The 27775-nt window shown below is 45.4% G+C and overlaps 1 protein-coding gene and 1 pseudogene across 4 annotated transcripts; both read right to left on the reverse strand.

Moving 5' to 3' along the window:
* Window positions 1-2897: 2897 nt before the first annotated feature.
* On the reverse strand, window positions 2898-27765 carry Riok1 (RIO kinase 1). 4 transcript variants are annotated; one of them, XM_010622807.2, is made up of 17 exons: window positions 27513-27765; window positions 24593-24785; window positions 20594-20684; window positions 19205-19274; window positions 17871-17913; window positions 13522-13614; window positions 12313-12425; window positions 12131-12211; window positions 11019-11105; window positions 10122-10259; window positions 9745-9848; window positions 9350-9456; window positions 8066-8131; window positions 6428-6547; window positions 5666-5719; window positions 4740-4892; window positions 2898-3851 (listed from the first exon to the last, which is right to left on the reverse strand). In XM_010622807.2, the coding sequence occupies exons 1-17, from the start codon at window positions 27581-27583 to the stop codon at window positions 3741-3743; spliced, it is 1695 nt and encodes a 564-aa protein (XP_010621109.1). In that variant the 5' UTR covers window positions 27584-27765; the 3' UTR covers window positions 2898-3740. The 4 variants fall into 4 exon arrangements, with proteins under 4 accessions (XP_010621109.1, XP_010621108.1, XP_010621110.1 ...); XM_010622806.2 differs by having other exon boundaries at window positions 24578-24785; XM_010622808.2 differs by lacking the exon at window positions 27513-27765 and adding an exon at window positions 25924-26010 and having other exon boundaries at window positions 24578-24785.
* On the reverse strand, window positions 21921-24226 carry LOC117285472 (annotated as a pseudogene).
* Window positions 27766-27775: the final 10 nt, after the last annotated feature.

Below are 27775 nucleotides of genomic sequence, written 5' to 3' on the forward strand. Positions count from 1 at the left end.
GAAAAATCAGACACAGGAAACCACCGGCAAGATTGACTTGGCCTTAGGCCCAAATGGAAAGTTATTGTACAACCAAGAAACCACTAACACTAAAACGCAACTACCAAGCAATCCCAGCTCCGTGGGCAGAGTCAGCCTCAGCCCTGCACAGGGTTAGTCTGCAATCAGGCTCCTCCCGGGCCTCTGATGACACAAACAAGGGAAGTGGTTTCAGACAAGAGGGGTGAGAACTCTTATGGCCTCCTGTACAGAATAGAACTGGAAACAGCCACTTTTTTTTTTTTTTTTTTTTGGTACTAGGATTGAACTCAGGACCTTGCACTTGCAAGGGAAGCGGCAGCACCACTGAGCTAAATCCCTGACCAGAGAGGGCTCTGGGCGCACATCTGTAATCCCAGCACTGAGGAGGCTGAGACAGGAGGGTAACCCCAAGTTCAAGGCCAGCCTGAGATACATAGCAAGACCCTGTTTTAAGAAAACAAGAAGAGAGGGACCAGAAGGTTTCCAGTTTTCAAATCTTGACCCTTTACAGGCAAGGAAACATCAGCAACCCTTCCTCCCAGGAGCAATGTCAGAGAATGGACTGCCCCCATCCTACCAATCTTCTTAGCCAAATGAAATTGATTCCAAAGTGAGAAAATGTATTTGATTCAGCAAAACGTAGCTCCAGCGAGCTGACCTCCTGCTGCAAACACACCTCGCCACAGAGCTAGGCCAGCACAGACGCGAGAGTTACAGCATCCTGGAGCTTGAACACCTGCATGTCCACAGACTGCTGGCTTTCCTTTTGCTGTGCTTGTTAGACCACTGCTGCGCCTCACCAAAACTACATTTCATAGTTTGGACTGTAAGCTTGGGAAGATTAGAAACACAATACAACTGGACTTGCGTTTTCCAAACCCAGCTGACTTTCCTAATAACCATCAAATAAGCAGATGCAAGAATGTTTCCATGGAAACTAAGGGTTTTTATATAGAAAGTTTCTGAATACAGTGGTTAAACTAGCCATTTCTAATAGATACAGTAAGAAATGAAAATTGTAAAAGCTAAGTTTCTCTCAGCATGTGGTTCACAGCCCCAGGACTCTTCTCCCAGCCCAAGCCCGACCCACACACCTGCTCCCATTACCTGGGGCTCCCCAGGTCAGAAGCCCCAGTGGCCCCCACGCTCACCTCTTCCCCAGTGCCTCCAGCTACCCACACTACCATCCCGGCAGCACTCACATGGGTTACAGCAGAAGACACCGGTTCCTCCCAGCCTTGCTTCCTGTTCAGTTTTCCACCGAGGCCGCCAGACAGATCCTCAGAAAACAGGAGCCATAGGGACACTTCCTGGGTTCAGGACTCTGCAGTGTCCCTGCCACACTGGATCGCATCTCTTGCTTGCTCTCCTGGACACTGCAGCTGGCCCTGGAGCCCCTGGGCACACTTCCGCCCGGCCCTGCACCACTCCGCACAGTGCCTGCCTCTCTTCCTTCTGATGAGCACAGGCTCAGCTGCCCCAGTATTTGATCACATGCTACCCCTTGTGCGGTCCCAAGAAGCCTAGGTAATTAATGGGTGGAACTGGAGATCATGCAGAGTGAAATGAGCCAGACTCAAATATCCACGTTTTCTCTGGTAAATGAAATCTTACTTTTTAAATGTGAAAGTATCTTTATTTACAGCTTTCAGGGCATAAAATTTCAAATAAAATCTATCCAGGTGCTAGTTTTAAAAAATTAAATCATTTCCTCTATTCTGTTTTAGGAAAAAGTCCAATACATACTAACATAGTAGAGGGTAATAAAAACAGAATTTGATGTAAAACATAATTTAGAAAACATATGCACCTATTTTAGATTAGTATATGTTGATAACAAAAGCCACCAAGAATGAAAGACAAACACGTTTGCATGCAGCATAAAGACAAAAAAACCCTAAACTTTTACTTGCCACAAGTATAATAAACATCTAAGTGGAAGAACCTTCCTTATTTTTACTCCCAAATCTGCCCCTATATTCAGCAATAAACCTTGCACTTTTCAGAAGTGCATCACAGCTGTCAGTTCGACTCTCTCATTGCTTCCCACTCCACACCACACAGTGCAGGCAGCAAGGGCGCCGGCTTCAGCGTTGCCGCAGACGTAAGGTGATGCTGGGTCAGGGACCTGCCTTGTACGCACACACTGTGCCATGCGAGTCTGCTGGGTGCGGCTGGCTCTGCCCCATGATAGGGCCTTCCTCCCACTTCCCTTCAACCTTGGGAACACCAGGCAGAGCAGAGGGAAGTTAATTTAGTACCCTTCTGTAAGAGGGTCTTGCTGAAAGGATTTCTTTATGCTTCTGAGAATCGATTACACCTTCTGAACCTGCAGGCCCAGCTGTCTCCATAACTGTTGCTATCAGAGGTAAATCAGGGACTGCAGTTTACCTTGCCCGAGTCCAAGATGAGTACGGTTTGCTCTCTACCACAGCATCCGCTACACGTCCATCCTGCCGGGAATCAACTGTCTCCATAGTCCTTTGTCTTGTATTTGTCTTAATGTATTTTTCCCAACACATTTGCTCATTATTACATTTGCAATCAACAGTTTGCTCCTCCACTTCTTTATCCGCAGTGAGGGGCCTGACACAGCCGCTGGTATGGACGCAGGCATGGGGGACGCCACCACACAACAGCTGCGGCTGGGGCCTCCCACGGAGCCTGGAGCCCCAGGAAGGGCAGCGGAGGCGGACAGGACCAAGGCCTCGCACCTGCCCTACCTGCACTAGATGCCTGATACATGAAATCTTTTTTTTGTTTGTTTTTCTTTTTGAGACAGGGTCTCACTATGTAGTTGAAACTGACCTGGAACTCACTATGTAGCCCAGGCTGGTCTCGAACTCACAGAGATCCTTCTGCCTCAACCCCCCGAGTGCTGGGATTACAGGCATGCACCACCATGCAGCTGGTACATGAAATCTTGAAGGAAAAAAGAGACAACACAAAAGCATAAGAGAAACTTGGAGAACAGAAGAGGAATGGGGGTAGGCAAAGCGGGTTGAGGAGTAGAAATTACCCCATATTTCATATGCACATAGGAGCAGACCACACAAACCCAGTGTTCTGTGCAGCCAACACACTGCCAGAAAAAGCAAAGGAAACAGGCTGCAGACCGAGCCAATAGCCTCCTGACAGGGTCTCACAGGTGTCTGTTTCATTCACAGCCCTACCTAGCACGTCAGGTACTCAATTTATCTGTTTAAGGAATGCGCTGACTGTAAGGGAAACAGCTGAGGAACGCAAAGAACTAGAAAGATTCCGCATGGGAGTCACGTGGATCAAGGCTGAGGACATAGCTGTGGCTGGCAGGCGGGCGAGCTTGGGGCTGCGGGAGCAAAGCTCCCTCTTACAGGAACCACACCGTGTAATCAGTGACTCAGACGTGTGTGGCTGAAAACCCCCCTTCCTGTTTGCCCTCACCTCACGTGAAGGTCCCGGATGTGCATCACAGTTACACATCTAGAATCTCTCCAAAACATTTGGCAGCAGAAAAAAAAAAACAAAAAACAAAATCCTATATAAAGTTCTTCATCGCAGCAATTCTCTGTCCACACCAGGTCGGTGACAGAAGCTGACGCCCCAGCTGGGGGCTCACGTGGCTGCCCCGACACATGGCTCGAGCTCAGCAGGCCTGGCCCCATCTGGACGGGGCTCCCAGCAGCAGCTCGGCAGGGAAGAGGATGCCGGAGGATACGGCAAGCAGAGGTGGCTTTACCCTATTTGCCCTTTTTGGTCTTGGCTGTTTTCTCCTTTCTTTTTTTCACATGTTTAGGAATTTTGTTTTTTCTTTTCTCTCTCTGAGCTTCCTTGACCATCTTTTTTCTTTCCTGTGAAAACACAAGCAAAAAACATCCCCCCAGTTCATTCATCTGGAGTGTTCCTGTTAAGAAGTAAGCATCCAAAAGCAGGAGATAAATGAGGGTAATATAAAAAATGAACTGCTGGGAATTTAGCTCAGTGGTTCTGGCGCCTACCTCGAAAGCGCAAGGACCCCAGTTTGATCCCTGGTACTAAAAAAAAAAAAAAAAAAAAAAAAAACAGAACTGAGTGTGGGCTGGTGGTGGAAAGATGATAAACTCTTTCAGCTTTTTCTTTGGGTGGTACTGAGGACTGAACCCAGGGCCTTCACACTAAGCTGCCCCAGCCCTTTTCTATTTCGAGACAGGGTCTCATTAAATTGCTAAGTTGTCCAGGCTGGGCTCAAATTTGTGATCCTCCTGCCTCAGCCTCCCAGAGTGCCAGGATTACAGGTATACATACCCAGCTTTGAGCTCTTATAGAAATCTACAGACAGCTAGCTCATCAGTAATATCTCTGTGGGTGTTACTGTTTACAACTACTTTTCTTGACAAGTTTCAAGTTCTCATGAAATAAAAATCGGAAATAGAGAAATGTCTAGCAGATGAGTATGTCTCTAGCTAGACATAGAGCACAAGTTTTATAAGGCTGAAAGGATTAAACTAAGACTGAAAAGAATGGTTCAGCCATGCAAGGACCATCACCAGCAGCCTCTGCACCACGGGGAGGTGAGGGTAGGTGCTGGGCCCATGTTGGCTCAGCCCCTGGAAGGTGCCCCCCCACTTAGACAAGGTCACATTTAGGGACTGAAGCTGTAGTCAGAGGCTCTGCAGGGTTCTCAGCCTGATTCTGAGCCCACAAATGAGCCAGGTCTGCTGTGCCTGCCCTGCCCGAAGGCAGGGCCTGGCTTCTCCCACCTTCCTGTCCACGTCAGGCTCTGTGGTGTGCTTCTGGCCCCGCGCCTGAGCCCCCTGCTCCTCAGGGTCAGTGTCGGAGTGCGCAGAGCTCCCGGCATCTTCTGAATCAGAACAGGTCTTTTCCTGATCCTCATTTTCTAAGAGCGCAGGCACCTTGAAATTATTATGGAACCAAGTTATTTCTGTCTAGTGTTATAATACAGGTTTCAACTTTGCCAATGTACTCTGAAAAATAACATCTTGAACTGAAACATCAAGACAGCAGGAAAATCACCTGGAGCCCTTCCAACGGGGCCCCAGCAGAGACCCTAGTGAGGGTCAGGGCTTCCCGGGGGACAAGGTCAGCTGCATCAGGGGGGACTGGAACTGCGCCTACACATTGAAGCTGAGGACTTATCTGGGTGCCTTCACAGCTGCTTCCCTATGAACCACACTTCCAGAAACAAACTAATGCAATCAAGCAGAGAGACAATTTTCAGCCAAGAGAATCTTTCTTGTCTGGAAAATGAGCAGTTTTGTGTTTTTTTAAAGCAGTTTTTAAGAAAGTGGTTTCCTTTTATAAAATAAGATTTTTAAAAGCAACTGCAAGACGGTCTCCTGGCTGGTCGTAAGAAAAATCTTCATGTCCTGAAACTCTACACACTGATTCCCTATCACTTCCTGCTATAAACTGAATGTGGAGATGCAGGCCTCCACATCCCAGCACTCTGGGAGGCGAGGCACTTCCCACAATCCAGAGGAAAGATAGACAGTTGTCAAAAAGCAAAATGCACTTCTGCATGTAAGCAGTAAAAGAGAAGAGTCTTTATTACTAAGTTAAAATGATGTAATCCCTCCTGCCCTTCTAAAATGTAAAACAAAGCAAGACTGTTTTCAGTTTTAGGTCCATTAGGAGTTTTCACAGAATCATTAATACATGTTCTTACCTTCTGAACTCCTGACAAATCTTTCTTTAATCCTGTGACAGTCTGGTATAGAATCTTGTAAACAAAAGGAACAAAATAGCCAACATCAGCATAAGATCAGACAGTAAAATGCACACACGGAACTATCAAAAACACTGGCTGAATGGTGGGAGCACATACAGACTCTGTAACGGGTGTTTCTGTGTCCAGACCTGCAGGCCAGATCCAGCCAGGCACCGGGTGATTCTTACAGATGGACATTCAGGATCAATCTGATGACTGCACAGTCCGAACCCAGTGAGTGAACCGCAATCTCTTTCCTTGAATAACCTCACCCTTTCCGTATGCGCAGAGGCATATTACCAAAGGCTACCTTCAGCTATTACCAAAAGCATTTTCAATTCATCAACAAAAGTTCTGGGGAAAAATTCTTTTTCTTGACCCCTATGGACCAACATAACAGCCTGTTTTGTTTCTTGGCTTCCAAAGCCCAGACTATTTCCTATTGGCCCTTTAACAGACATTTTTTCCTGAAATACACGGTGTGTTGAAGGATCCAGTGTGACCACTCACAGCGGGGCTCCTGGATAAACCTTGCTCTCACTGTGATCAGTCTGCTGGGCTTGTTACACGCATCTCACCCTCTCGTACACGCCCTGCCTCCCTTGTACACCCAGGGAAGAGGATGTGAGCACACAGGGACGTGTGCACCCTGCTAGCTCTGAGGTAGCACGCAGGACCCAGGAGCGCGACACAGGCAGGGACAGGAGCCACGCTACGCACATCGTCCCGCTGTGCATTCATGGCCATGTCCTCCTCCTTCAGCTTCATCATCACAGCCATATCTCTTTCGTAATTCTTCACTTCATTCAAGGTCCTGGGAATATATGCTCGCTTGAACACCTGTGTGAGGAAGGGTGAAGCCAATGCCACTGTCACTCATGCGCTTCCCATGGTGCCTCAGCAGCCGGCACCCACGGAGGTCTGAATGTGTCACCACCCGCACACACCACCACCAAAGGCAATCCGTTACTAATCGTAGAGCACTACATCTTCATATGATTTTAAGGGGAAAAAATTCCCATGGGAACAGATCTGGGGTTATCCTTAGAACGATGCTCCTCCCATTCATCTGTGTTCCCAAAGCTCTTCTGAGGAGGCACAACCTGTTTCCATGGGGATCGCCCAGCCAGCTGCTGCCTGCCTGGCAGAGGCAACTACCAGTGGTGCACGCCTGTAACCACAGCCTTCTGAAGGCCGAGGCAGGAAGATCCCTGCAATTTCCCAGCCAGCCTGGGGTACATACTGATTTCAAGGACAGCCTGTACCACAAAACAAGACCCTGTCTCAAAAACAAAAAACAACCCCCCCCCAAAAAAAACCAATAACAAAGCCAGAAACAAAAACAAAACAAATAAACAAAAAAACCCCAGAAGTACTTCTTTATCAGCCATCACGCTAAGAGCTGCCAGAATTTTAAAAAGCAAAAAGCCTAGTGTGGATCCTTTTTAAAAAATACCCTGCCATGGAGAATGGGGAAAAAATAAGAACCAAGATACCTCATGTAAAGGTACAAGTTGTCAATGATGAATGTTAACTGTACTGTATACCTAAAATGTACCAAAAGAAGAATTTAAGAGGGGAAAAAAAAGCCAGGAATGGTGGCACACGCCTGTGATCCCAGCACTCGGGAGGCTGAGGCAGGGGGATCACTGTGAGTTCGACACCAGCATGGGCTACACAGTGAGTTCCAGGTCAGTCTCGAATACATAGTGAGACCCTGTCTCAAAAAAACAAAACAACAACAAAAACAAACAAACAAAAACCTTGTCTGGCAAGCACAAGGTTCTAAGTTCGATCTCCAGTACCAAAAAATACCCTGACTTCATCCTAAACTAAAATAAAGTTTGTTTTCACCAAAGGATCAGTATTTAAAATCTACAATGTATACAGAATCAACTTTAAGTAATTTAAAAATTCACCCCCCCACACACACCTCAGAATGAACTTGGGTTCTTTGCACTGAGCCACATCCCAATCCTTTCTAAACTTTGTAACTTTGTTATTGTGAGACAGGGTCTCTCTAAGTCACTAAGTTGCCTGAGCTGGGCTCAAACTTGAAATCCTCCTGCCTCAGACTGGGATTACAGATGTGCACCACCACAGCCCGCTCAGGCTTTTCCTTTCTGACTCACACACCCTACAGATCTTTAAAGTTTTTTTCCACGAGGACAATGGGCTAACAGGCTGCTGAATGGAACAACAGAACGAAATGTAAATTATCCCACTTAGCTCAGCTGAATTATGTACCATCTGTTAAAGTCAAGTTCACGCTCTTATCAGTACATACATGTACTCTGTGTACAAATAAACCTCAAAACGTAAGCATTTCTTAAGCCATGAAGATAGAACAAATCCTACCTCCTCATCCACATGATCTTGGCTGGACCTTTCTTCCTTAGTCCTCTGAGAGGCTATTTCCATGGCCTTCAAGAGAAAAGAAGAGGTCATTTTCCTCTACTTCGACCTTGGCGTGAATGGTGCAGGTTTGTTCCCTACAGATATCACCAAAAAGGCTGCCATGGACAGATGACCAAACGTGGCATGCACATGACAGGGTGCTGTTAGAAATCCTGCCACCCGCTACAACACGGATGAACCCTGAAGATGTTATTCTCAGTGAAATTAGCCAGCTCCATGAAAGGTGGGCATTGTGATTCTGACAAGCAGTACTGAGAGTGGTCAAATTCGTCAGGACAGAGCACAGCAGCAGCAGCTTGGGCTGGGCACCAGTTCAGTCGGCACAGCCTCAGTCTGGGATGACGACAGAGTCCTGAAGACACACAGCAGTGATGTACGCACAGCAAACTTGATGTCCCTGATGGCACTGAACTGCTCATTCAAAAATGGCTACAATTGGGCTGGGGGTTAGCTCAGTGGCAGAGTGCTGGCCTCGCATGGGCAAGGCACTGTGTTCAAATCCCAGGACCACAAAAACAAAGAAAATTGCTAAAATAGTAAATATTACATTACATGGATTTTACTATAACTTTTTAAAAAATTCTTTACTCAGAAAGCTTCTGAGCTAGGCAAGGTGGCACACACCTGGAGTCCCAGCACTTGGGAGGCTGAAGCAGGAGGATCACCTTGAGTTGGAGGCCAGCCTGGGCTACAGAGTGAGACCCTGTCTCAAAAAAAAAAAGGCTTTTGAGAAACATGAGAGACTTAATAATCAAAAACTAATGGGTTTTGGGCTGGGGATTTAGTTCAGTGGTTCTAACGCCTGCCTTGCAAGTGCAAGGCCCTGAGTTCGATCCCTGGTACCAAAAAAAAAAAAAAAGAATGGTTTCTTACTAAACTTTCATAAAGGCTAACAGCCTATGTAATCTTGCCAAATGACTGAAGTCAAGGAATCTGGGTTTTCCAGGCTGTTCCTTCTTTTTTTTTTTGGAGATGAGGCATCTCCCTATGTTGCCCTGGCTGCTTTTGAATTTGTGGGCTCAAGCAATCCTCCTGCCTCAACCTCACAAATGGCTGGCACCAGGGCATCCAGCGTGTGCTGTACTTTTAATTCCCATCTGTGAAATCAGAAGGCTGAAGATGCCGTCAAAATAAGTGAGTTACACTAAGCAACTGGAGTTTCTCAAAAGCGTCACACAAATGCAGTTCTGCTGTGTTCAGGTCTCCCCTTCCTCACTGTCTCACCTTTGAGAGGTAAGCATCCACGTTCTCAGGCGTGATGGACGGATCCGTGACAAATTCAAAGAGCTCCCGCACGGTCATCACGGCAACAGCGTGCTTCATAAAGAAATCTGCCGGAAGGAAAACGCTGGTGATAGTTTCGTAAGGGAGAAAGTAATTCCAGCTACTGTACAGAGAAACAAATGCTCAACACCTCCCGGCACATGGTCTAAGTGCCACCAGAAGGGACAAGTTGGTAACGAGATTTTTGAATTCAGGGTTGGGGGTAGAACTCAGCACCTCAAGCATGACAGGCAACAAGCACTTCACCACTGAGCTACTCCGGCCATGAGTGAGATTTTACACTGCAGGTTTGACTTGAGCCCAGAACACAGATGCAGAAAGCTCTTCCGCCTCACCGTTGACATTGGCACAGTCCTTCCGCAGGAACTCCAGGGCATGGGGGTGGTCATGCTCCACAGACTGGGAGACGTCAATGATGTGCACGCCGCCACCGTGGTACCTGTGGGACTCATAAAATGACATGGTGGGTAAGGAGGAGTCACCCTGACTAACAAGAGAAGAAAGCCGAGACAACTTCCCAAACCCAATGACTCAGTCCATTCCGGGACCCAGATCATTGAGGGCAGGGACCACATCTTCAGTTACCACGTGGAAGTCAATGTTTCAACTTTAGAATTTAGTATGACTTCACAGGCTGGGAATTTGCTTATTGCTTTAAAAAGGATACACTAAGTGACTTGTGGGCGGCTCCCAAGGGACAAACCCCACTCACAGCATGTTAAATTCGCTGAGATCTGCGTGGACGAGTCGGGCATCCTGATACATTCTTCTCATGTACTGAATGACCTGCAGATACAACTCACGAGCCTTGGATTCTGATAACTGGACATTCTTCAAGAGTGGTGCGGGCCTTGAATAAAAACGAAACAAATCAATATAAAGTGGCCAAGAACACTGTTATGGTTTGGGTCTAGATGTCCCCCAAAGCCTCGTAGTCTTTCTTGGAGGTGGTTGAGTCTGGAATGCGTGAAGCTGGGACAAGGGTGCGTGATTACTAACTACACATGAGTGAATGGGTTGGCACCACCCTAATCCTGGTAGTCTAAGATAGAAGGGGCAGGAAGAAGCTCTTCAGCTCCCTTGTTGCCTGTGCTACGTTGCGTGTGCCATGTTGTTTCTCCTCTGTGATGCCATCCCTGCCTTGAAGCTGGCCGATTATGGACTGAAACCTCTATGAACTGTAAGCCAAACAAACTTTTCCCCTTTAAATTTGGGTGCTGAGTATTTTGTGTCAGCAACGAGAGAAAAATAACTAACATAAAAACACATTTTCCTGCTTCAAACTACATCACTGCTCCCACTTCTCTTCTGTGCTTCACCCTGGGAGCTGGGTGAAGGTCATCTCACTGCAACTATCCCCTCCCAAGAAGCTGCCAACAAACAGGTGCTTTTTCAGCACATTGAATGAAGTCTCTCTCAGAACAGGGTTAACTCTATTATTCTGAAGTACTTTCAAACTTCAAAAGCTAAAATGCTAACGTGCATGCATTAAGACAGTGGAAAAGATTATGCCAGGAATAATTAATGGGAAATTCATATGCTAGATCATTCAAAGCATTTAAACATACAGGTCTACGGCATGACGTTCTTAGGTCTTTCAGAGACTTACATGTCATCTTTACCAATGAAACCCATAACAAGAACGTGGCTTCTTAGCATTATCGGTTTGGGACATGGAATCTCTGCTGTGTTTAACCTGCGATAACACATAAAAGGACAATGAAATGTTAAAAAGGCATCTTAACAAACCAAGAGAGCAACAGTCCAGACTAATGCTGTTGTTAGCAAAGGACACCAGGGCCTCTCAATTGTAACAGCATATTCCATAAAGGCTGGCTAAGACACCCATGATTTAAAGTGGCACCAATACCTACTGCTAAGAATGACAAAATACTGGCTAGGAAACAATCACACCCTATACCCTCTAACAGCCATTCCAACTCCAGAGATGTTAAACTGTGAAAAATGTGCATCTTAGAATTGATGAAATATAGCAGATATGCTAACAGTTATGAATTAATAAACCTGAAAAATGCTTAATAAAAATCACTGGACTCATACCTACCTAATAGCTAGTGAATCACAAGAATTCAAAAGAACTTTTAAAACAAGAAATACCTGCTTAACAGTAATTATCTTAACAACAACCAACAGGCTAAAAGACACGGGAAAGGTGAGGGAAAAAAAATCAACAAATTTTAAGAAATCTTAACCTCAACAAGGTATGTGGCCTATCTTCCTTTATCTTTGTTGTATCCAATATCGGACTGAAATTAAAAAAGATGGAATAACGTGTTTAAAAAAAAATACCTTTTTGTTTTGTACTTTTTTGTTTGTTTAAAACAAGACCTGGTACTTGCGAGGCAGGCACAGTGCCACTGAGCTAAATCCCTGGCCCTAAAACAGTAACTACTAAGAACCAACACGTCATTATTATAACCAATTATAACCTCCCTGTAACAGCTCTTTATCTACCTCTGTACAAATTCTGAATGTTTTTGAGTAGCTTACAAAGCTACTGAAACGATTAGCTTGACTGGACACACAAATTCTGCACTGCTACCCTAGAGAGCGGGCAGATGGTATTGTCTATAACTGTGTTTCTGCTGCCTCACTCAGCAGCGCTATGTGGCCCCAGTGAGCCCTCTCAGTGCGCAGAACCATGCAGGGCCCCATCGGCCGGAAATGAGGACAGTGACAGAGACCCGCACACCCCGTCACCTGGTCAAGTTCCTCATTTCTTTTTCTGCCCAAGTTTTCACCATTTTTCTAGGGTTTCCTTTACAGTAGCCATGACGAAACCTTGAATAAGGAAAATACTTGTTATTCCAATCATTCATTATTCTCTTTTAATGTTTTAAGTAACGGAAGTTGAACTAGTAAAAAGAGAAATCTGAGCTCACCTGAACTCCCCGCTTACATACTTATCCCGATCTTTGAACACCAAAATCGAAGTTTTATAAATTTTGATTGCTCTGCTCTCTCCATTTGCCGTGCTGGCATGGTATACATTAGCCTATTTTAGGTAAAAAACAAAACAAAAAAAAAAGGTGCTAACTAGTGTTTACTTTTCCAGTGTACTGTATGTGATTCTAACCTCAAAAGTCAGGAGAAATAAAATCATATTCATGAAGAACACCGCTATCTCTGGAAGACGCATCAAAGTATGAAACAGCATGTCAGAGTACACAGGCGTGTGGTCACCTGCTGCACACAGATGCCTCATTTGACAGTGGCTGGCGCTGTCAGTGCATGCAAGTGTCTGTCCTGTCTGCACAACTTATCTTTGTCAAGTCATGGGGGACTGGACACACACAACGAACTTCATTTATATATTTATACGTAAGAATCGGTTTCAAACCATTGTATCACAAATACAGAAAATATTTTAAAATACTCTTATACCTAATAATTCTTATACAATGAGTTGTTAAACTGCTCTTTTTAGGTGAGGTACCGGTGACTGAACCCAGCGACACCATCACTAAGCTACATCGCCAGCTCTTTGCAGTTTTTAAATCTTTTGAGATAGGGCCTTGATGGATGCCCAGGCTGAGCTTGAACCTGCACTCATCCTAACTCAGCCCTCCAGAGTGCTGCCCTGCCACACCTGGCTCCTGGCTAGCAATATAATGTTTTGTTTTTCTTTCCCCTTCGGAACCAGGGACTGAATTCAGGACCCTGTTCTTGTGAGGCAGGTGTGGTACCACTGATCGACATCCCAGTCCCCCTGGCTAGCAATGTTTCAATGAGGACTCAAACCTGCAACAATCTGACCAATAGGCCTACTGCTGGGCACAACCAGACTTAGTGACAGACTGGTAGAAAGCAGCAACTGTAGGGAAAAAGGCCAGTTATATGTACAACTTCCCATCTAACAAAGCCCACCAGCTTCCGGACTTCCCTGGGCTGAACACGGCTCTCACAGTCTGACTCTCATTTGTCCCCAGAGCCTGGCACATGCCAGGCAAGTGCTGTATTACTGAGCTACACACCCAGGCCCTTCTTTTCTCTTTAAAGGCGCAAGTTATTTACTAAGCGCCAACAGCTCAGTTGTTATGTGAATATGAAAACTAACACAACAACATTCAGTCATCCAAAGAAAAGCTCACTTCTTTTCCTGTGCTGATGCAGCCATTTATCTCTGATATGATCCCTCTTGTCAACAACTTGAATAAAATCATTCTTGTCCTGGGATCCAAAACCTAAAAAAAGAAAAAAGAAAAAACTGAGAAGCCCAGAAGATGGTTCTGAATCCCATTAAAACCCAACACACAAAGGGCTTCCATGCCTATGCTGCTCTGGGTGATGACAGGAGTCAGTGTTTGAATTTGCTCGGATTTTTAGTAACTCACACAAATAAGCCGAGAGCCAAGGGAACCAGGGGCACAAACCAAAATGTTCAAGTCAAGGAAATGAAAGGCTCTCGGGTGGAAGGGAAACAGAAATGAACTTCAGACCAACGTTATCTAACAGAAATATAATGGCAACCACCAAGTTTTATATTCTCTAGTCACTAAGTTAAAAGAAAAACAGGTGTGGTGATTTTAATACATCTCATTTAACTCAATATATCTATACCTATCACTTAAGCAATTAATCACTATAAGAAGTCATTAACAAGATATTTAACTTTTTTTTATACTAAGTCTTCTGGATTCAGTGCGCACTGGCCCTGCAGCTTTAAACCAGGGCCCAGCACCCTACGGCCTATGGGCCAATTCTTGGCTGCAGCTTGTTTTTCTACAGCCTCCAAGCTAAAAATGGCTTTGACATTTGTTACTGAAAGAGATCATTCAACAGAAACTATATACAAGCGAGAGGCAAAGCCCAAGTATTTACTAGTTGGCTCTTTCATGACAGAGTCTGCAGACCCCTGCTATACTAGAAGGAACCAGGGAGGGTTCCTTCCAAATCAGACTGTCCAGTTTTTTTGTTTTTGAGTTGGGAGTCTCTGCATCACCCAGGATCATCTCAAACCTGTAGTCTCTAGTGATTCTACTTCAGCCTCCCAAGTAGCTGGGACCCTAAAAGCATTCAGTCTTGGTAAAAAAGATTTCAGTGACCTCTTAACAAAGACTTTTAAAGCCCGTTCTTTCTTGTCCATCTCTGAGACTGAATGAAGCAGCGTGTGTCTGTGTGCAGCAGAAGCAGCAGCCCCTCGTGGCTCAGGGGACCCCAGCATCATGGGGCAAGATAGGGTAAACAGGTCAAACCCTGCCACATCTTAGGGTCAGACAAGGTCACCCCACAACCTAAGGTTACTGTAAAGAAAACAACTGTGGCCGGCTGGAGGACTAAATGCCAAAGTACAACTGCTGCAACTCGAGAAGAAGGAAAACAAAGTGAGCACACAGGCAGCCAGGCCCACTCTGTCTACTGCAGGGGTTCATCAAGAGGGGAAGCAGGCTGGCGGGGTGCAGGGATCTAGGTAGGACCTGCACTTCTGCAGAAGTGGTAGAGAGCTATCTTGAGGGGCATACAAAAGAGCAATATAGTGACATCTCAGGAAAAAAAATGGGGAATGAAAAATGAGATTTATAGGCAAGTACTTTTTCAAAAAAAGTATAAGACTCAACCAATATACTCTACTACTCAAAATTAATTTTGAAATAGAGAAAGGATCTTCTCAGTGTAGAAGTTTGAAAATTCAGGCTGAACCTCCTCTCTCTGAGCTAAACCTCACACTGTTTTCAATCACACAAAATAAATTACAGGACGGCGAAGACACAGACTCATACCCTACTCCTGCCTAACAATGGAATTCTTCATATGCACAAAGGTTCTAGACCTCAGAACCACTGGAGAGGTGCTTGCTATTCATCTAGGGGTGAGGTGGATGACACAAGCAGTGTTAATGTATTAAACCAAGGGTCTGCAGGTAAAGAAGCTACTGTTCTGAAATGAGTCTGTGCATGTGTATGTGCGGGGGAGAGCGGTAGCAGGCAGCAAGAGCTCACTTTCTTCAAATTAAAAATCTGGACAACTGTCTTTGGTGCTGAGGGCCCAGCCCTGCCTAACTGCCATATAATATTTTCTAACTAGTTTAGCTATCTACAATAGAATAAAGAAAGTTAGTGTTGCTTTCGATATTGACACAGGAAACTAATAAGACTTTAAAGTGGGCTCAGTGAATGAAGAAGTGGCCAAAGAGCTGCTGAGAAAACTATGAAGAGGGATTTCAACCCAGACAGTCCCAACTCTGGAGGCCAGGAAGATAACTGAGGCAAAGAGCCAAAAGGACTTGAAGTAGCCTGACCCGGAAGAAGCAGGCAACTGATCGAGTGTTTCGGTGACCAGAGGAAAGAAGTCAAATGCTTAATCCAAGAGGCAACTGCTGCTCTACCTGAGCTCCCAGCATGATGACTGGCAATTGTACTTCAACTCTGTGAAATACAGTTTAAATTCCAGGATCTTAATTACCTAAATTTATAAGTGGCATTCATTTTTAGAAGAATTTAATCTGTTGGACTTATGAGTTAATTAAATATTACTCTAAGAATAGTGAAAGCAATTGTTATTTTTATTAAAAATTAGATTTATAAATAGAAAACTAAATTTGCAGGTGCTCTTGGATGTTTAAGAACTAGCTCTTTTTAAATTTATATGTTTAATAAATACAGCATTAATTTAAACACAGGCAGTAGTAGGTAGCTTTTTTCTGCATGAAAGCCCCTCTCCAGCATTAAAATTCCTCAGCTAGGGCTGGGGATGTGGCTCAGTCGTTCTACTGCCTGCCTGGCAAACACAAGGGCCTGAGTTCGATCCCCGGTACCAAAAAAAAAAAAAATCCTCAGCTGACAACATCCTGTGCAGTGGTCCTGCTGGTGGACTCCAAAGTCCAGAGACCCCTTCAGTATCCGGCCGATGTCAGGGTTCTATGAAGACATCCTCCCTATCCTGGGTCAGATTCTGCCCAGACTTGCCGTGCCCTTGGTCCAGGCCCTGCCACACCAGGTCATGACGACTGTGGGCTGAAGCTCTGTCTATCCAGGCCATGATGTGAGAACAGAGTTGAGTCCCAGCAGAAGGTAAGAGGAGGAGCTGGTACCAACTGGGCATTTTGGAAGGTGATGCCAGGGTATCGAGGGTACTTTGGAAAGCCACCTCCCGGGTTAGGCATCAAGACTTTTTTTGGCCTGGGACCCAGTGCTCTCTCTGTATCTTCCCCTCTGGACCCTGCCAGGAAAGGTGGAGGGCAGAATGAAGGCCTTCCAAATGTCCACATCCTAACCCTTGGATATGGTGGTGTGGTGGATTAACTGAAGATCAACTTGGACCAACCAGATGAACTGAGTCAGCATGGTTCTGGGAGTGGAAGACCCACTTCAGAATTGCTGCCAATGGCATAAATAGAGAACTGAGGGGGAAGACCACTGCTGTTGGTTTTCTTGGAGAAGCTAGCCATGGATGGTTTTCCTGATACAAACTTGGCTGTTCTCATCAGAGCTGGGGTCCTCGCTATCACTGAGGATGGCTGTTTTCATCAGGGGAACTCTGATCTTCACCTTGAGCATGGCTTCCTGACCACAGTGCAGATCCCTCAGTCTGGTAGCACAGATACTTCATCCCACTGGAGCAGGCTGTCTGGCTTCTACCACTGGCCCTCGGGCCTTCCTGGGTGCAGATCCTCAGCATGGACTCGCATAAGGCATTGCCTTGGGCTCTAGGCCTTCAGATGGACTTGTGTGGGACATTGCAGTGGGATCCAGCCCCTCAGCTAGATTCTCTGGGTCTCTAGTGTGTGGACAGATCTATTGCACTCCTTTGCATTTGACTCTTTGGGTGAATATTGTAAAACAATCCTATAAATTATGTTTTATTGTGTGTGTCCTGTATTAAATCTATTCCCTTTCAAAAAAAAAAAAATCTGGGCCAATGTAACATCCAATCACCTCCCTCCACATGTGGGAAAATTAGAGGCCAATTTTCCTTCCCTCTTAAACAGAAAGAATAAATGGCCGGGATGTAGCTCAGCGGAACAGTGCCTGCCTGACAAGCTCGAGGCCAGGTTGGATTCTGGGCACCACAAAAGAAAAATAAATAAAACATAATTTCAGAAAGAAAGGAATTTCAATGAGAAATCTGAAAGCATTGCCTCTCTCTTCCCCTCACACTCTGCTTCATGGCAGATAATCTATTTTCTAGGAAAGCTTACAGAATTCCTACTGACTCTGCTTAAGAAAGTTTCCTAGTCTGATAATCTCTGTGCTTCGGAGAAGAAGAAAAGACTGGATGGTGGTTTCACAGGACCACAGAAGAACCACGACTGTGATTTATCAACTAATGGTGCTACTCTAAGAAACTTTGATTTCTATGTTCAAAACTATAACAAGTAGTAATTTTATATAGGAGTAGTTTAAGTAACATTAGCATTAGGCAAGGATGAAAGCAAACTCTAAGTCAAAGAGGAAAGAAATGCTAATTTAAAATAAGAGCTTATGATACATTTAAATTGTACCTGTTCTACAGTTGCTCTGTCCGCCTTATCTTTGATGCGATACCTAACCAAAAACAGAAAGTAGAGTTGACACATTCAAACTGCAGTGAGAGAAGCCAAAATAAAGCTCCTAAATATGCATAATTTTGTGAAAGTGCCTCAGTAGTTTCCTTCACAAGACTGTGATTCCACCACCAGTTCTCCACCCCGAGATGCCCCCTGCATTTCCCTGAATGCACACTTCCATCCTCTACGGCGAAGGCGGTGAAGAGTGTGCAGTAAGGGACAGTGATTAAAAGGCAGCCCGGGAAAATGACCAAAAATAGCCAGTCTGTCTGCACCTGAAATCTTGAACGAGTCTACTGGCACAGAATCAGAGCCCTTTACTTATAAGGCTCTCTCTCCAGAGCCGTCAATGCAGACTGCTTTGCTTCAACTCCAACACCAGGTAACCCACTCTAGCACGTAACGCTAGTAACAGATCCAAGCACAAAGAAAGGACAGGCCAGCAGGTCACAACAAAGCAATAAAGCACAGAATGGTGTAAACAAGATCCAAATTGTAGAACTGGTAATGTGAAATAGGAAGAAAGGGGCTAAAAGTGTAGGGGAAGTGGGAAGGGACAAGAAAAAATATGAGAAAAGGAAAAAATGGAAACAAAGTCTTTGTAAATACTGGAGGGTGGAAAGGGTGAAGGGAGGGCTGGGAATGGGGAAAAAATGAGAAGCAAGACACATCATGTAAAGGTACAAGATCCCAGTGATGAATGTAACTGTACTGTATACTTAAATAAATAAAGCACAGAATGTCTGGCTTTTAAATTCAGCTCTAACACTTAGTTGTAGTGTTTTGGGTTTTTTTAGCACATAAGAGAAGTTAGCCAGATTTTAAAACAATTCTTTGAAAACAAAAGAACACAAAAACAGTTCTCAGATACATCTTTATTTAGTTTTAAAACTTTCCCTGGATTCTTATAAATACTTCATGGAAGGAAATAATTCTTAAAAAAATTCTAAAACAAGAATAGTTTTACACATTTAGCCTAAAATGAAATGTACAGTTACCCCCATGAAAGCAACCTGTGACTTCTGCAAATTATAGTTTTATCATATATTTCCTAAGACTCATTTAGTATTTTCAAATTACCTTTGTACAGGCTATCCTCATTTAAGCTAAAAAAGGACACGAATGAGCACCCTTTGTAAAACAATTTTGTTATTTACAGTTCATCCAGATCACCCATATTTTATTTTATTTTTTGGTACTGGTGATCGAACTCAGGACCTTGCATGCAGATGGCAGAACCACTGAGCTAAATCCCTGGCTCCATATTTTATGATTAAAATATTACTTACATGTCTGCTTCCTTTTGTCTAGACTTCTCGGTGACTTTATTCATGACAGAATCAGTAACATTTAGCTTATCTAAAAATTAAAAAATGCATTATGTAAATAATATATAAAATAAAGACATTAACAACCCTTCTGAATAAAATACTGTACCTTTCCCCACTTTTCCTCCCCCCTTCATTATCTCCCAAATATTATAGTTAAGATATAGTTTAGTTATGAAAAATATTTAATTTTTTAAGCACTAAATTCTGTTTCCTTCATAGCAAGCACTGTCACTTTCATCATGATAGCTTTCATTTTCAGCCAGAATTCTGTAGAACTCTAGGTAGAGAAATACCTCAAAAACACTGTGCCTGGGGCTGGGGATTTGGCTCAGCAGTATGGCCGCCTCGTAAACACAAGAATGCAAGTTCGATCCCCCGTACCCAAAAAAAAAAAAAAAATAATAATAATAATAATAACAATAACATAAAATACTGTGCCAAGTGGGGCCGACGATGTAGCTCAGTGGAACAGTGCCTGCCTGGCAAGCATGAGACCCTGAGTTTCATCCCCAGTACCAAAAAAACAAAACTGTGTCTGCATGTTCAATTCCAGCCATTTGTGAATGCTTTGTAGGTAATATAATGGCCTGAATACCAAGATTAACTCTGAAAAACTTTCAAGTTATAGGTCCATGATGACAATGAAGACCCTGAACCACTGATGCCAAACCTTTTAAGGACCAAATGCCAAAATGCAACCCGAAATCCACTCATTTATCTGCAAAGTACCAACACTGCAATTAAACCTGAATACTACAGTTTTAGTTTAGGAAAAAACAACATATAGATTAACATCTTTTGTCTTAAAAGAAAAACACAGTAACACGTGTGTCATAGGTTCACCAGTACTGCCCTAAATATCTCTATTCCTTAATGCAGCATTTGTAAACAATTTATATGATAGACACTGTGCTAGGTTTATAGTCAAAAGAAAGGTGGATTTTACATGTTTTAAGATGTGATGGCTAAAATCAGCATTCTAACTCGCTGTAGTCAACAGCTTGGTAAATGATTAACAACTACAAAAAAGTCTCTAGCAAAACAAATTAGTATTTTCAACAGGCTATTTGCTTTGAGAGGATCCTACTACAAAATCTAACACAGAACAGACAAGAACATGCATGGGTACTGACTTCATACTCCCACAACAGATGAGCAAACAATAACAAATGTGAAAGGCAGTCTCCCTGAAGCCATGTCTTTGAATCACTAAAGGTTTCAATTTTCTTTAAGTGGTAATACTGAATCAGTAACACCTGACTCATCACTTTCTGATCCAATAAAATTGTAAAATACTTCATGGTTTTTTAAGAATTTCCTCACAGCCCAGAGAGGTAATAAACTCACCTAGATTAATTTTATTCTCAAATTTCCGTAAAACCTTATCAGCTGGAGTAGACATTTTAGCCGCACTGCAGTTGGAAGTCTGTCGATTTGCCTACAAGAAATGAGTTTAGAGTCTGAGGCACTAGTTGTTAACACAAACCTAAGGTCCTTGTCACATGCTTTTCTCCTTCGCTCTATACTACCCATTAAACATTACAGCACCAATACTTACAGGCGTACACTAAGGAAAGGCAAGAGTCCATCCAATCTGCTCGATCCTTTTATTTTTTTTCCCATGGTCACTTACTTTTGATACAAATGTACATGACAATGTCTTGACAGTCCTCCCAGCACCACAGACAGGGCTTGCCCTTAGATGTGGGTTGGAAGAGGAGCTGGGGGTTCTGTGTGGGCCTCCCCAGTCTTCCCAGGCTGCATGCAGTCAGATCCCCTGGCTTCTAGAGGGTGGGGTCACCTTAGGTGCAGGTAGTGACAGCAGGTGCTGGCCTCATGGAGGTTATTGGGAGGAATTCTTAGGTCCACAGCCACCAGCTGAGTTGGAGACCATGGCGAGCCAGCCCCAGGTTCAAGTGCTCAGCCCTCTACCTGGCCAGCACTTTTCTCTCTACAAAGGAGGGAAGGAGAGATGGAGGAAGTTCATAGAATACAGGCAGGAGTTGGGGCTGTGATGAGAAGAGGCAGCGTCAGGATGACAGCTGGTGATGTTGTGGGGGAGAAGACACCCCCTCCCCAAATGCTGGTCCCCTCACTCCTCAAAGCTCCAGATAGGCCAGGCCTCCTAAAGAGCACTACTGCCCACACACTTACACAAAGGGACACTCAATTACCACCGAGTTAAAATTAAGGGGTTGGAAGAGGAGAAAAGAGATTTTCCAGTGTGTGCTGCTGGGGACCCCAACACATTGGTTGGGACCTGTGTCCTAGGCCTGGGTTGTTTGTAATCAGAGGGCAGTAAGAGGGCTGCTGGCTACAGGGCAGGGACATTCACTGAGATGTACCAAGGAGGGGGTGCCTCACTCAGCCCCCAATAGGGCTAAAGTGGCTCATACATGAAGGGGAGCAGAGCCCCCACCCAAGCCTTTGCTGAAGGGAAGGCAGTGGGAGTGATGCCTTGCAGGCCCTGTGTGCAGAAAGGGTAGTCAGGAGGGAGGTGCATGGAATGTGGGAGATGGAAGCTCATGCCACCCTACTCCCTGTCCTTGGGGCTCGAGGGGAGTGGGCACCAGGGGAGTGGCAGCGCTAAGGTCACTTGTGCCAGTGGCTCTGTTGGGGTGGGTTAGTGTCTGGAGTGGCCCAGCTCCCATGGCCAATGAGGACTTCAGCTGGGGGTTGGGAGGAATGATGACTAGCTGCCTGGTGGCCATGGCGATGTCACCTGCGGAGCCTGCAGCTGGAAGTGCACAGGGGCACCAGCCTCTGGGACACTGTCTTCCGATGCTCCCTCCGCAGCCAGAGGCCCTGGCACTGCGCAAGCTACGCATGGGCTCCAGGGCTGGGAGAGAGGCCAGCTCATCACGGCCAAATGCAGAGTCTCTCAGCAGGGCACGAAGCTGTCGTGGTTTAACTCCTGGGACAGCTCCTCAATGCTCTCGGTGACCTGCTCTGTCTTCAGGGTGACACCCGCAGTGCTGGGGAGCCCAGGATCTAGGGCCCATCCAGAGATGCTCCTCCTTGCTTTGCTCTAGGAACTGCTTCCCTTTCAGCCCAAGCTGCAGTTCCCACTGTGTTCTTGTTGTCACTGTTGCACTGCTGGCATGGTGGGAAAGCTTGCTCCCATGATGGCTTCCTTCCTGGAGGACAACAGCAGTGGGGAGGAGGGAGTGAAGGGCACAGTCAAGGCAGACACTGCCTTTCTTATCTGGTGAAGGCCAGCAGGGACATGCACCAGAGAGACAGCGTCATCCTCTGGCTCAGTGATGTGGCCGCGTGGTGAGCTCGTCCCCCAGGGCCTCCCCAAAGGGCTTCACAGTGGAGCCTGGCTCACACATGCACAGGGTCTAGCGGTCCAGGCAGTGGGTGCTCCCGGCAGGCTGCTCGGGTGTGTGTGTGTTTTCTGTCTGCTCTCTGGGGAGCAGGGCTGTAGGCACAGGTCCTGGTGGCTGCCGCAGCTGCATTTCTGTTTGCAGCTTGCTGATCTTCCTCTGCCACCTCCAAGGTGCATCACTCAAGTGGCTCTTGACCTTCACAGGCTGCTGCACTTTTGCCTCGAAGGTAGTCAGGGCCTTCTTCACCTGGGGACTTGCCCGAAGAGTTCATACTCCGGGCACAGCTGTTCTGAGTGGCACTAGCGCTGTGTAGTGGCTCTTGGTCCATGTATTCGTCAGAGTCTCGTCAGGCTCTTGCCCTGCTGTCTCCGCTTGGCCTGAGAATGTCAGTGATCAAGGTGGCAAACTCCCAGGCATTAAAGCAGGCCAACTTCTGTCAACCCAATTCTGTGTGGCTGAGTACACAGGGTTAACCAGGAAGGTCATGGCACCGCAATCCGTCACCGGGGTGCTGTGTCTGTATGCCAGCCACACAGCATCACATTCTCTTCTATTAGGGCCAGGGATTCAGCTCAGTGGTTCCACCACCTGTCTCACTTTCTCTTCTACCCACCTCATCATAGACATCCACAGCAAGTTCTTCAGAAAGGTGGTTGCTGAGCGTTCGCAGCTTCTTGGCAGCTTTGGCCAACAAGTCCATGCTGTCAGGCATCTGTGGGATGTTATACCGCCCACTCTTGTATTCCGGCTGGCATCCAGAGATAGCAGGCCCACTGGTCAGATCATCCTGGCCCAACTAGCCTTTCCACCAGTCCACGGTGGCCCACCTGCCTGGCATAGCCACTGGGTGTGCGGAGGAACTCAATCAGTCCTATGCACCACTAGTAGCATGGTCTGCAGTGTCTCACTGCCTTGGCAGCCATGTGCAGAGGTGTGGGCCCTTCTCCGGGTGGAGAGAGCTGACCTGGGCACCCAGTGACAGCAGGCACAGACATGTCTCCAAGGTGCCTGTCCAAACACTCGAGTGCAGCTGCTTACTGAGAGGTCTTTGGACATGATCCCATGGGGCCCTGGCAGGCAGTTTATGCACAGATGCCAGTGTCTGATACTTGGCCCCACTAACTATGAATCTGAGGGGGTAGACACTGTTTTGGAGGCTGGCTTTGTCCAGCCATACTGCACCCTCTGCAGCAGGATGCACCAGAGGCCGGGCACTGTGGCCTAGGGGCTGACAGTGGAGATGTGGCATTGCAGGTTCTGGTGCACACACAGCCCTCGTCACACCGAAGCACACCCTGCTGATGGATGCCCAGCCAGGGCCTGGGGCGCTGCAGACCGAGCACCTCCACCCTTGGCCTCTTCCAGGACATCCTCAGCAGCGACACAGCCATAGTCCTCTGGGCCAGCATGGGGGGCATTGGCAGCAGCCACCCTGCTCCCTGGCTCGGCTCCGGCAAGGGCCCGGCTAGGCTGTGTATCTGGTCAACCGTTCTCCCCCAGGGCTGGCATGGACACCATCATGCCCACCTGCCCTCGGGCACATGCCCGAGATGCCCCGCATAGCCTCTCAATCCTTTTTCTAAAAGGCCTTTGAAGCAGAAGGTTCAAGTTACTGACTAGAATAAAGCAGCCACAATGTTTACTTCTATTCAATATACTCTTCATTATGATAAATTTAAATTAAATGTATTTTTCTACTCTGATTTATAGATTTAACACTTAAGAATGTTCATCTTCCCCAAACTGTTTAATAAAGAGCTAAGGCCAACATTAAACTCATTCTAATAATTTCATTTTGCATCTAATGTCTCAAGAAAGGGAAAGATTAAGGATGTGGCTTAACACTTAAGATTGGCATTCCACAAGGTTTGAAGAATGGAAATCAGTAAAGACTGCGGCTACAGGACAATATCATCTGAAAACAATCCTTCAGTTACTCAGTTCCTAAACCACAGAAAGTCCCTTTAAAGAAGACACATCAGACACCACAGAGATGTACCTGTGGGCTACTCACTCCACTCCAGGCACAGCCCTTGGTGAGTTTTCCAACTCCGTCATCCCAGTCCCAGTCATCATCGTTGTCATAGTCCTCCTCTTCTTCCTCCTCTTCTATCTCACCTTCACCTTTCTTCTCAGTCACACTATTTTGTAAATCTTCAAATAGAATGTCATCTTCTGCTTTGACTGTCTTCAAATCTGTGTTTTCACTAGAAATAACAATATTTTGGCTTATTTACACACCCTCTAAGTACCTTCATATTTATATATATTTATGATAAATATATATATATGATTTAACAGACTAAATATATGCTGATAAACCTGTTTCCCTTACATGTCCACCTTTTTAATAACAATTCTCCTGTCTCTCAGTCATCTGCTTATTCTTTGTACCCAAGTCCTACTGGAAAAGTATATCACATGTTAAGTCTGCTTCTACCTTAGTAAAATAAGACAGTACATTATCTTCCTTAATGAATCAAATTTGATCAGTGGCCAGCTTTGGCAATACATCTAAAGCAGTCTTACTGCAACCTACCACTCTGCAACATAAAGAGCTCCCAATCCCCCTTGTTTACAAAGGGAAGGGATGGTCCAAACACTGCACATCAGAGGAGGCTAAGCATAAAACAAGAGAAGTGGCGACTATTAACAGAGAAGTCGTCCAGGATGAAGACAGCAGACCTATCAGGTTTTTTGCAACCTGTGAATTCAGGGCCTGTGCCACTAGATTTTCTTAGCTTTTCAAGAGAAGACAGAAATCTGGACATTTGCATAAAATTTCCCACTTCACTGGAATGTGGCATTTTCACAACAGTGTGCATCCCAAACAAAACGTCTACAGGCCAGATTCAACAGAAATATTGCTAGTTTGACTTTTCATGTAAATTAAGGGCAGAAATCCTATAACACAAGTACTAATATGTACCACTTAAAAACAGTCAGGTAGTTTAAGAAAAAGCAGATTTCAATCCCAATTTATTAATTAGTCAGGTTTCAGGGCTCCAAGTTCCTGTGGGAAAGGGTAGGAAGAGAAGAGAAAAGCACTGAATATTTACTACTTCACAAATTAACCCTTCAATTACCTATAACCTAGAGTGGTGTTTGCCTAAGGCTTTTCACCTAGGTCAGGCAATGATTTGCCAAAGAAGCAGGGTGCTTTGTAGCATCGCTGGCCTCTATCCACAGCCACCAGTGCACCCTCTCACACTGTCACAAACAAAAATGCCCCTCCAGACCGCCAAAAGCCCTTGGGTAGGGGGGCAAAAATCACCACAGTGGAGAACCAATGACTTAGCCTCATCCTGCCCTTTACCCTGGATGGTAAACTAGCGCACTCATTACCATTTTCTATTCACCAGCCATGCTGCTTCTTCCCACATAAATTCTTCCGTGAAGACTTCTGTATATTGACCTGTAATCTTAAGACTAGAAAGTCCTTCTCATTTCTCTGCTAAAGCCTACTCATTCCTCTATCAGCTTACTCTCACTTGCTCAGGGAAATTTTCTCTATTCTTCACCCATTTCTCCTCTGTGTTGCTTAGCAAATTACAGTACGAGTAATTTCTCTAATCATTTAATATCAGTTTCCCTTGTAAGAGTACAAGGTCTGCAATGATCAGAATGGTGTTTGCCAGTGTATCCCTACGAACACTAGATCTGACATGCAGAATGTGGTCAACATGTATCTATTAAAAACATATTCAACTATTAATCAAATCTATTATAACGGGGTAGAGCAAAGGGAAGAACATAAAAAAACGTGAGAAAAGGAAAAAATGGAAACAAAGTCTTTGTAAATAGGGAAGGGTGAAGGGGGTGAAGGGAGGGCAAGGCTATGGGGAAAAAGTAATAACCAAGATACATCATGTAAAGGCACAAGATCCCAATGATGAATGTAACTGTACTGTATACCTAAAAAGTACCAATGAACTAAATGAAAAAAAAGCTATTGTAATGAATCCTTATGGTAAATATAAAGTATGAGATATTCTTGAAACTTCAAAATAACTTTCATTTTCCTTATAAGAAGGGGTTATGTTTAATGCTGTGTTCACAGACTCTATATCTAATCTACCACTAAATTTTGCCACTTCTTCCTCCAAAGATTATGACCCTAGCTCTAACACCCATCATCTTTAGTCTACTGACTTCATTACTTCTGAGCTGCTCTCTCTGTTCCACTCTCGCTCTCCATAACCATTTTCTACATTGCAGAAAGATTCCTTTAAATCGTAAATCAAATGACGTCCTGGTAAAAATCCCTCCCTGGCTTTCTTTCTAAAACCTGGCCAATATCTAAGTCCCCACCATCACGTGTAAGGCTCTAGTGCCCGTCTTACTTCTCCATCTCCACCACCTCCACTGTGCTCTTCCCACAAGCCTCCAAGTCCTTCTCTCACAACCAGAAGGATCCCACTCTGGAGACTACAGTGTCCTCTTAGTTCCTTCTTGTCATTTAAATAAGGACTTTAACCCTTGCCTGACCACTACTTTTATATCTGTTTTAACTCTGTGCATATCATGTCACTATCTGCTATTTTTATTTTTTTATCTGACTTTTTAATGGTTTGGACGCCCCAAGCAGGTAAAGTTCAGTGACAACAGGGCCGTGGTTTGTCTTGTTCATCCCTATCTCCAGCAGAGGATAAAAACTGGCCTACGGTAAGAGGTCCGTAAGTACTGTAATTGTGGAACGAGGGCTGCAAATCAAATACAAAACTCTGGTTCTCCCTTGTTATCCCCAACTCTGCCTCTCGGCTTGGCTGACCGTCCCGGGAACCCACAGACTCCTTTGACAAGTGACTTTCTCGAGCTCGGCCCTGCAGCAGGAGGAAAAACCCAGCGGGGATGCAAATTCTGAGACATCCCCTAAGCCACAACAAGTACAAGGCAGGCTCTGAACAGAGTTGAGCTGCCCCACCGCCGTCTACCTGTCGGAGGACTCCGCGTCGTCAAACTGGCCGGGCACCACCCGGCTCATCAGGAGCCGCCGATAATCCATGACTGAGCCGTCCGCCCTTCCTGGGGCAGGAATAGCACCGAGGATGGTTTTACCTGTGGCGAACCTAAGCACCTCTCTGCGAACCGCCACCTCCCAGACCGCTCGGAAGTCCCCAAACCAACAGCGCAGGCCACGTGCTGAGGGACTCTCGGGACTCACAGGTCCAGCTCTTGAGAAAAGAAGACACTGACC

The sequence above is a fragment of the Fukomys damarensis genome, unplaced genomic scaffold (assembly GCF_012274545.1).
Source record: "Fukomys damarensis isolate Sample0158 unplaced genomic scaffold, DMR_v1.0_HiC HiC_scaffold_10, whole genome shotgun sequence".
NCBI lineage: Eukaryota > Metazoa > Chordata > Mammalia > Rodentia > Bathyergidae > Fukomys > Fukomys damarensis.

Excerpts from the sequence above, each read along its gene's own strand:
- Riok1 (XM_010622806.2), bottom strand. The coding sequence starts at position 27,583 with ATGGATTATCGGCGGCTCCTGATGAGCCGGGTGGTGCCCGGCCAGTTT. Across the intron at positions 19,275-20,593 it reads TGAGAATAAAATTAATCTAG|ATAAGCTAAATGTTACTGAT; the intron begins GTGAGTTTATTA and ends TTTAATTTTTAG. Across the intron at positions 10,260-11,018 it reads TTCATTGGTAAAGATGACAT|GCCCGCACCACTCTTGAAGA; the intron begins GTAAGTCTCTGA and ends TTTTTATTCAAG.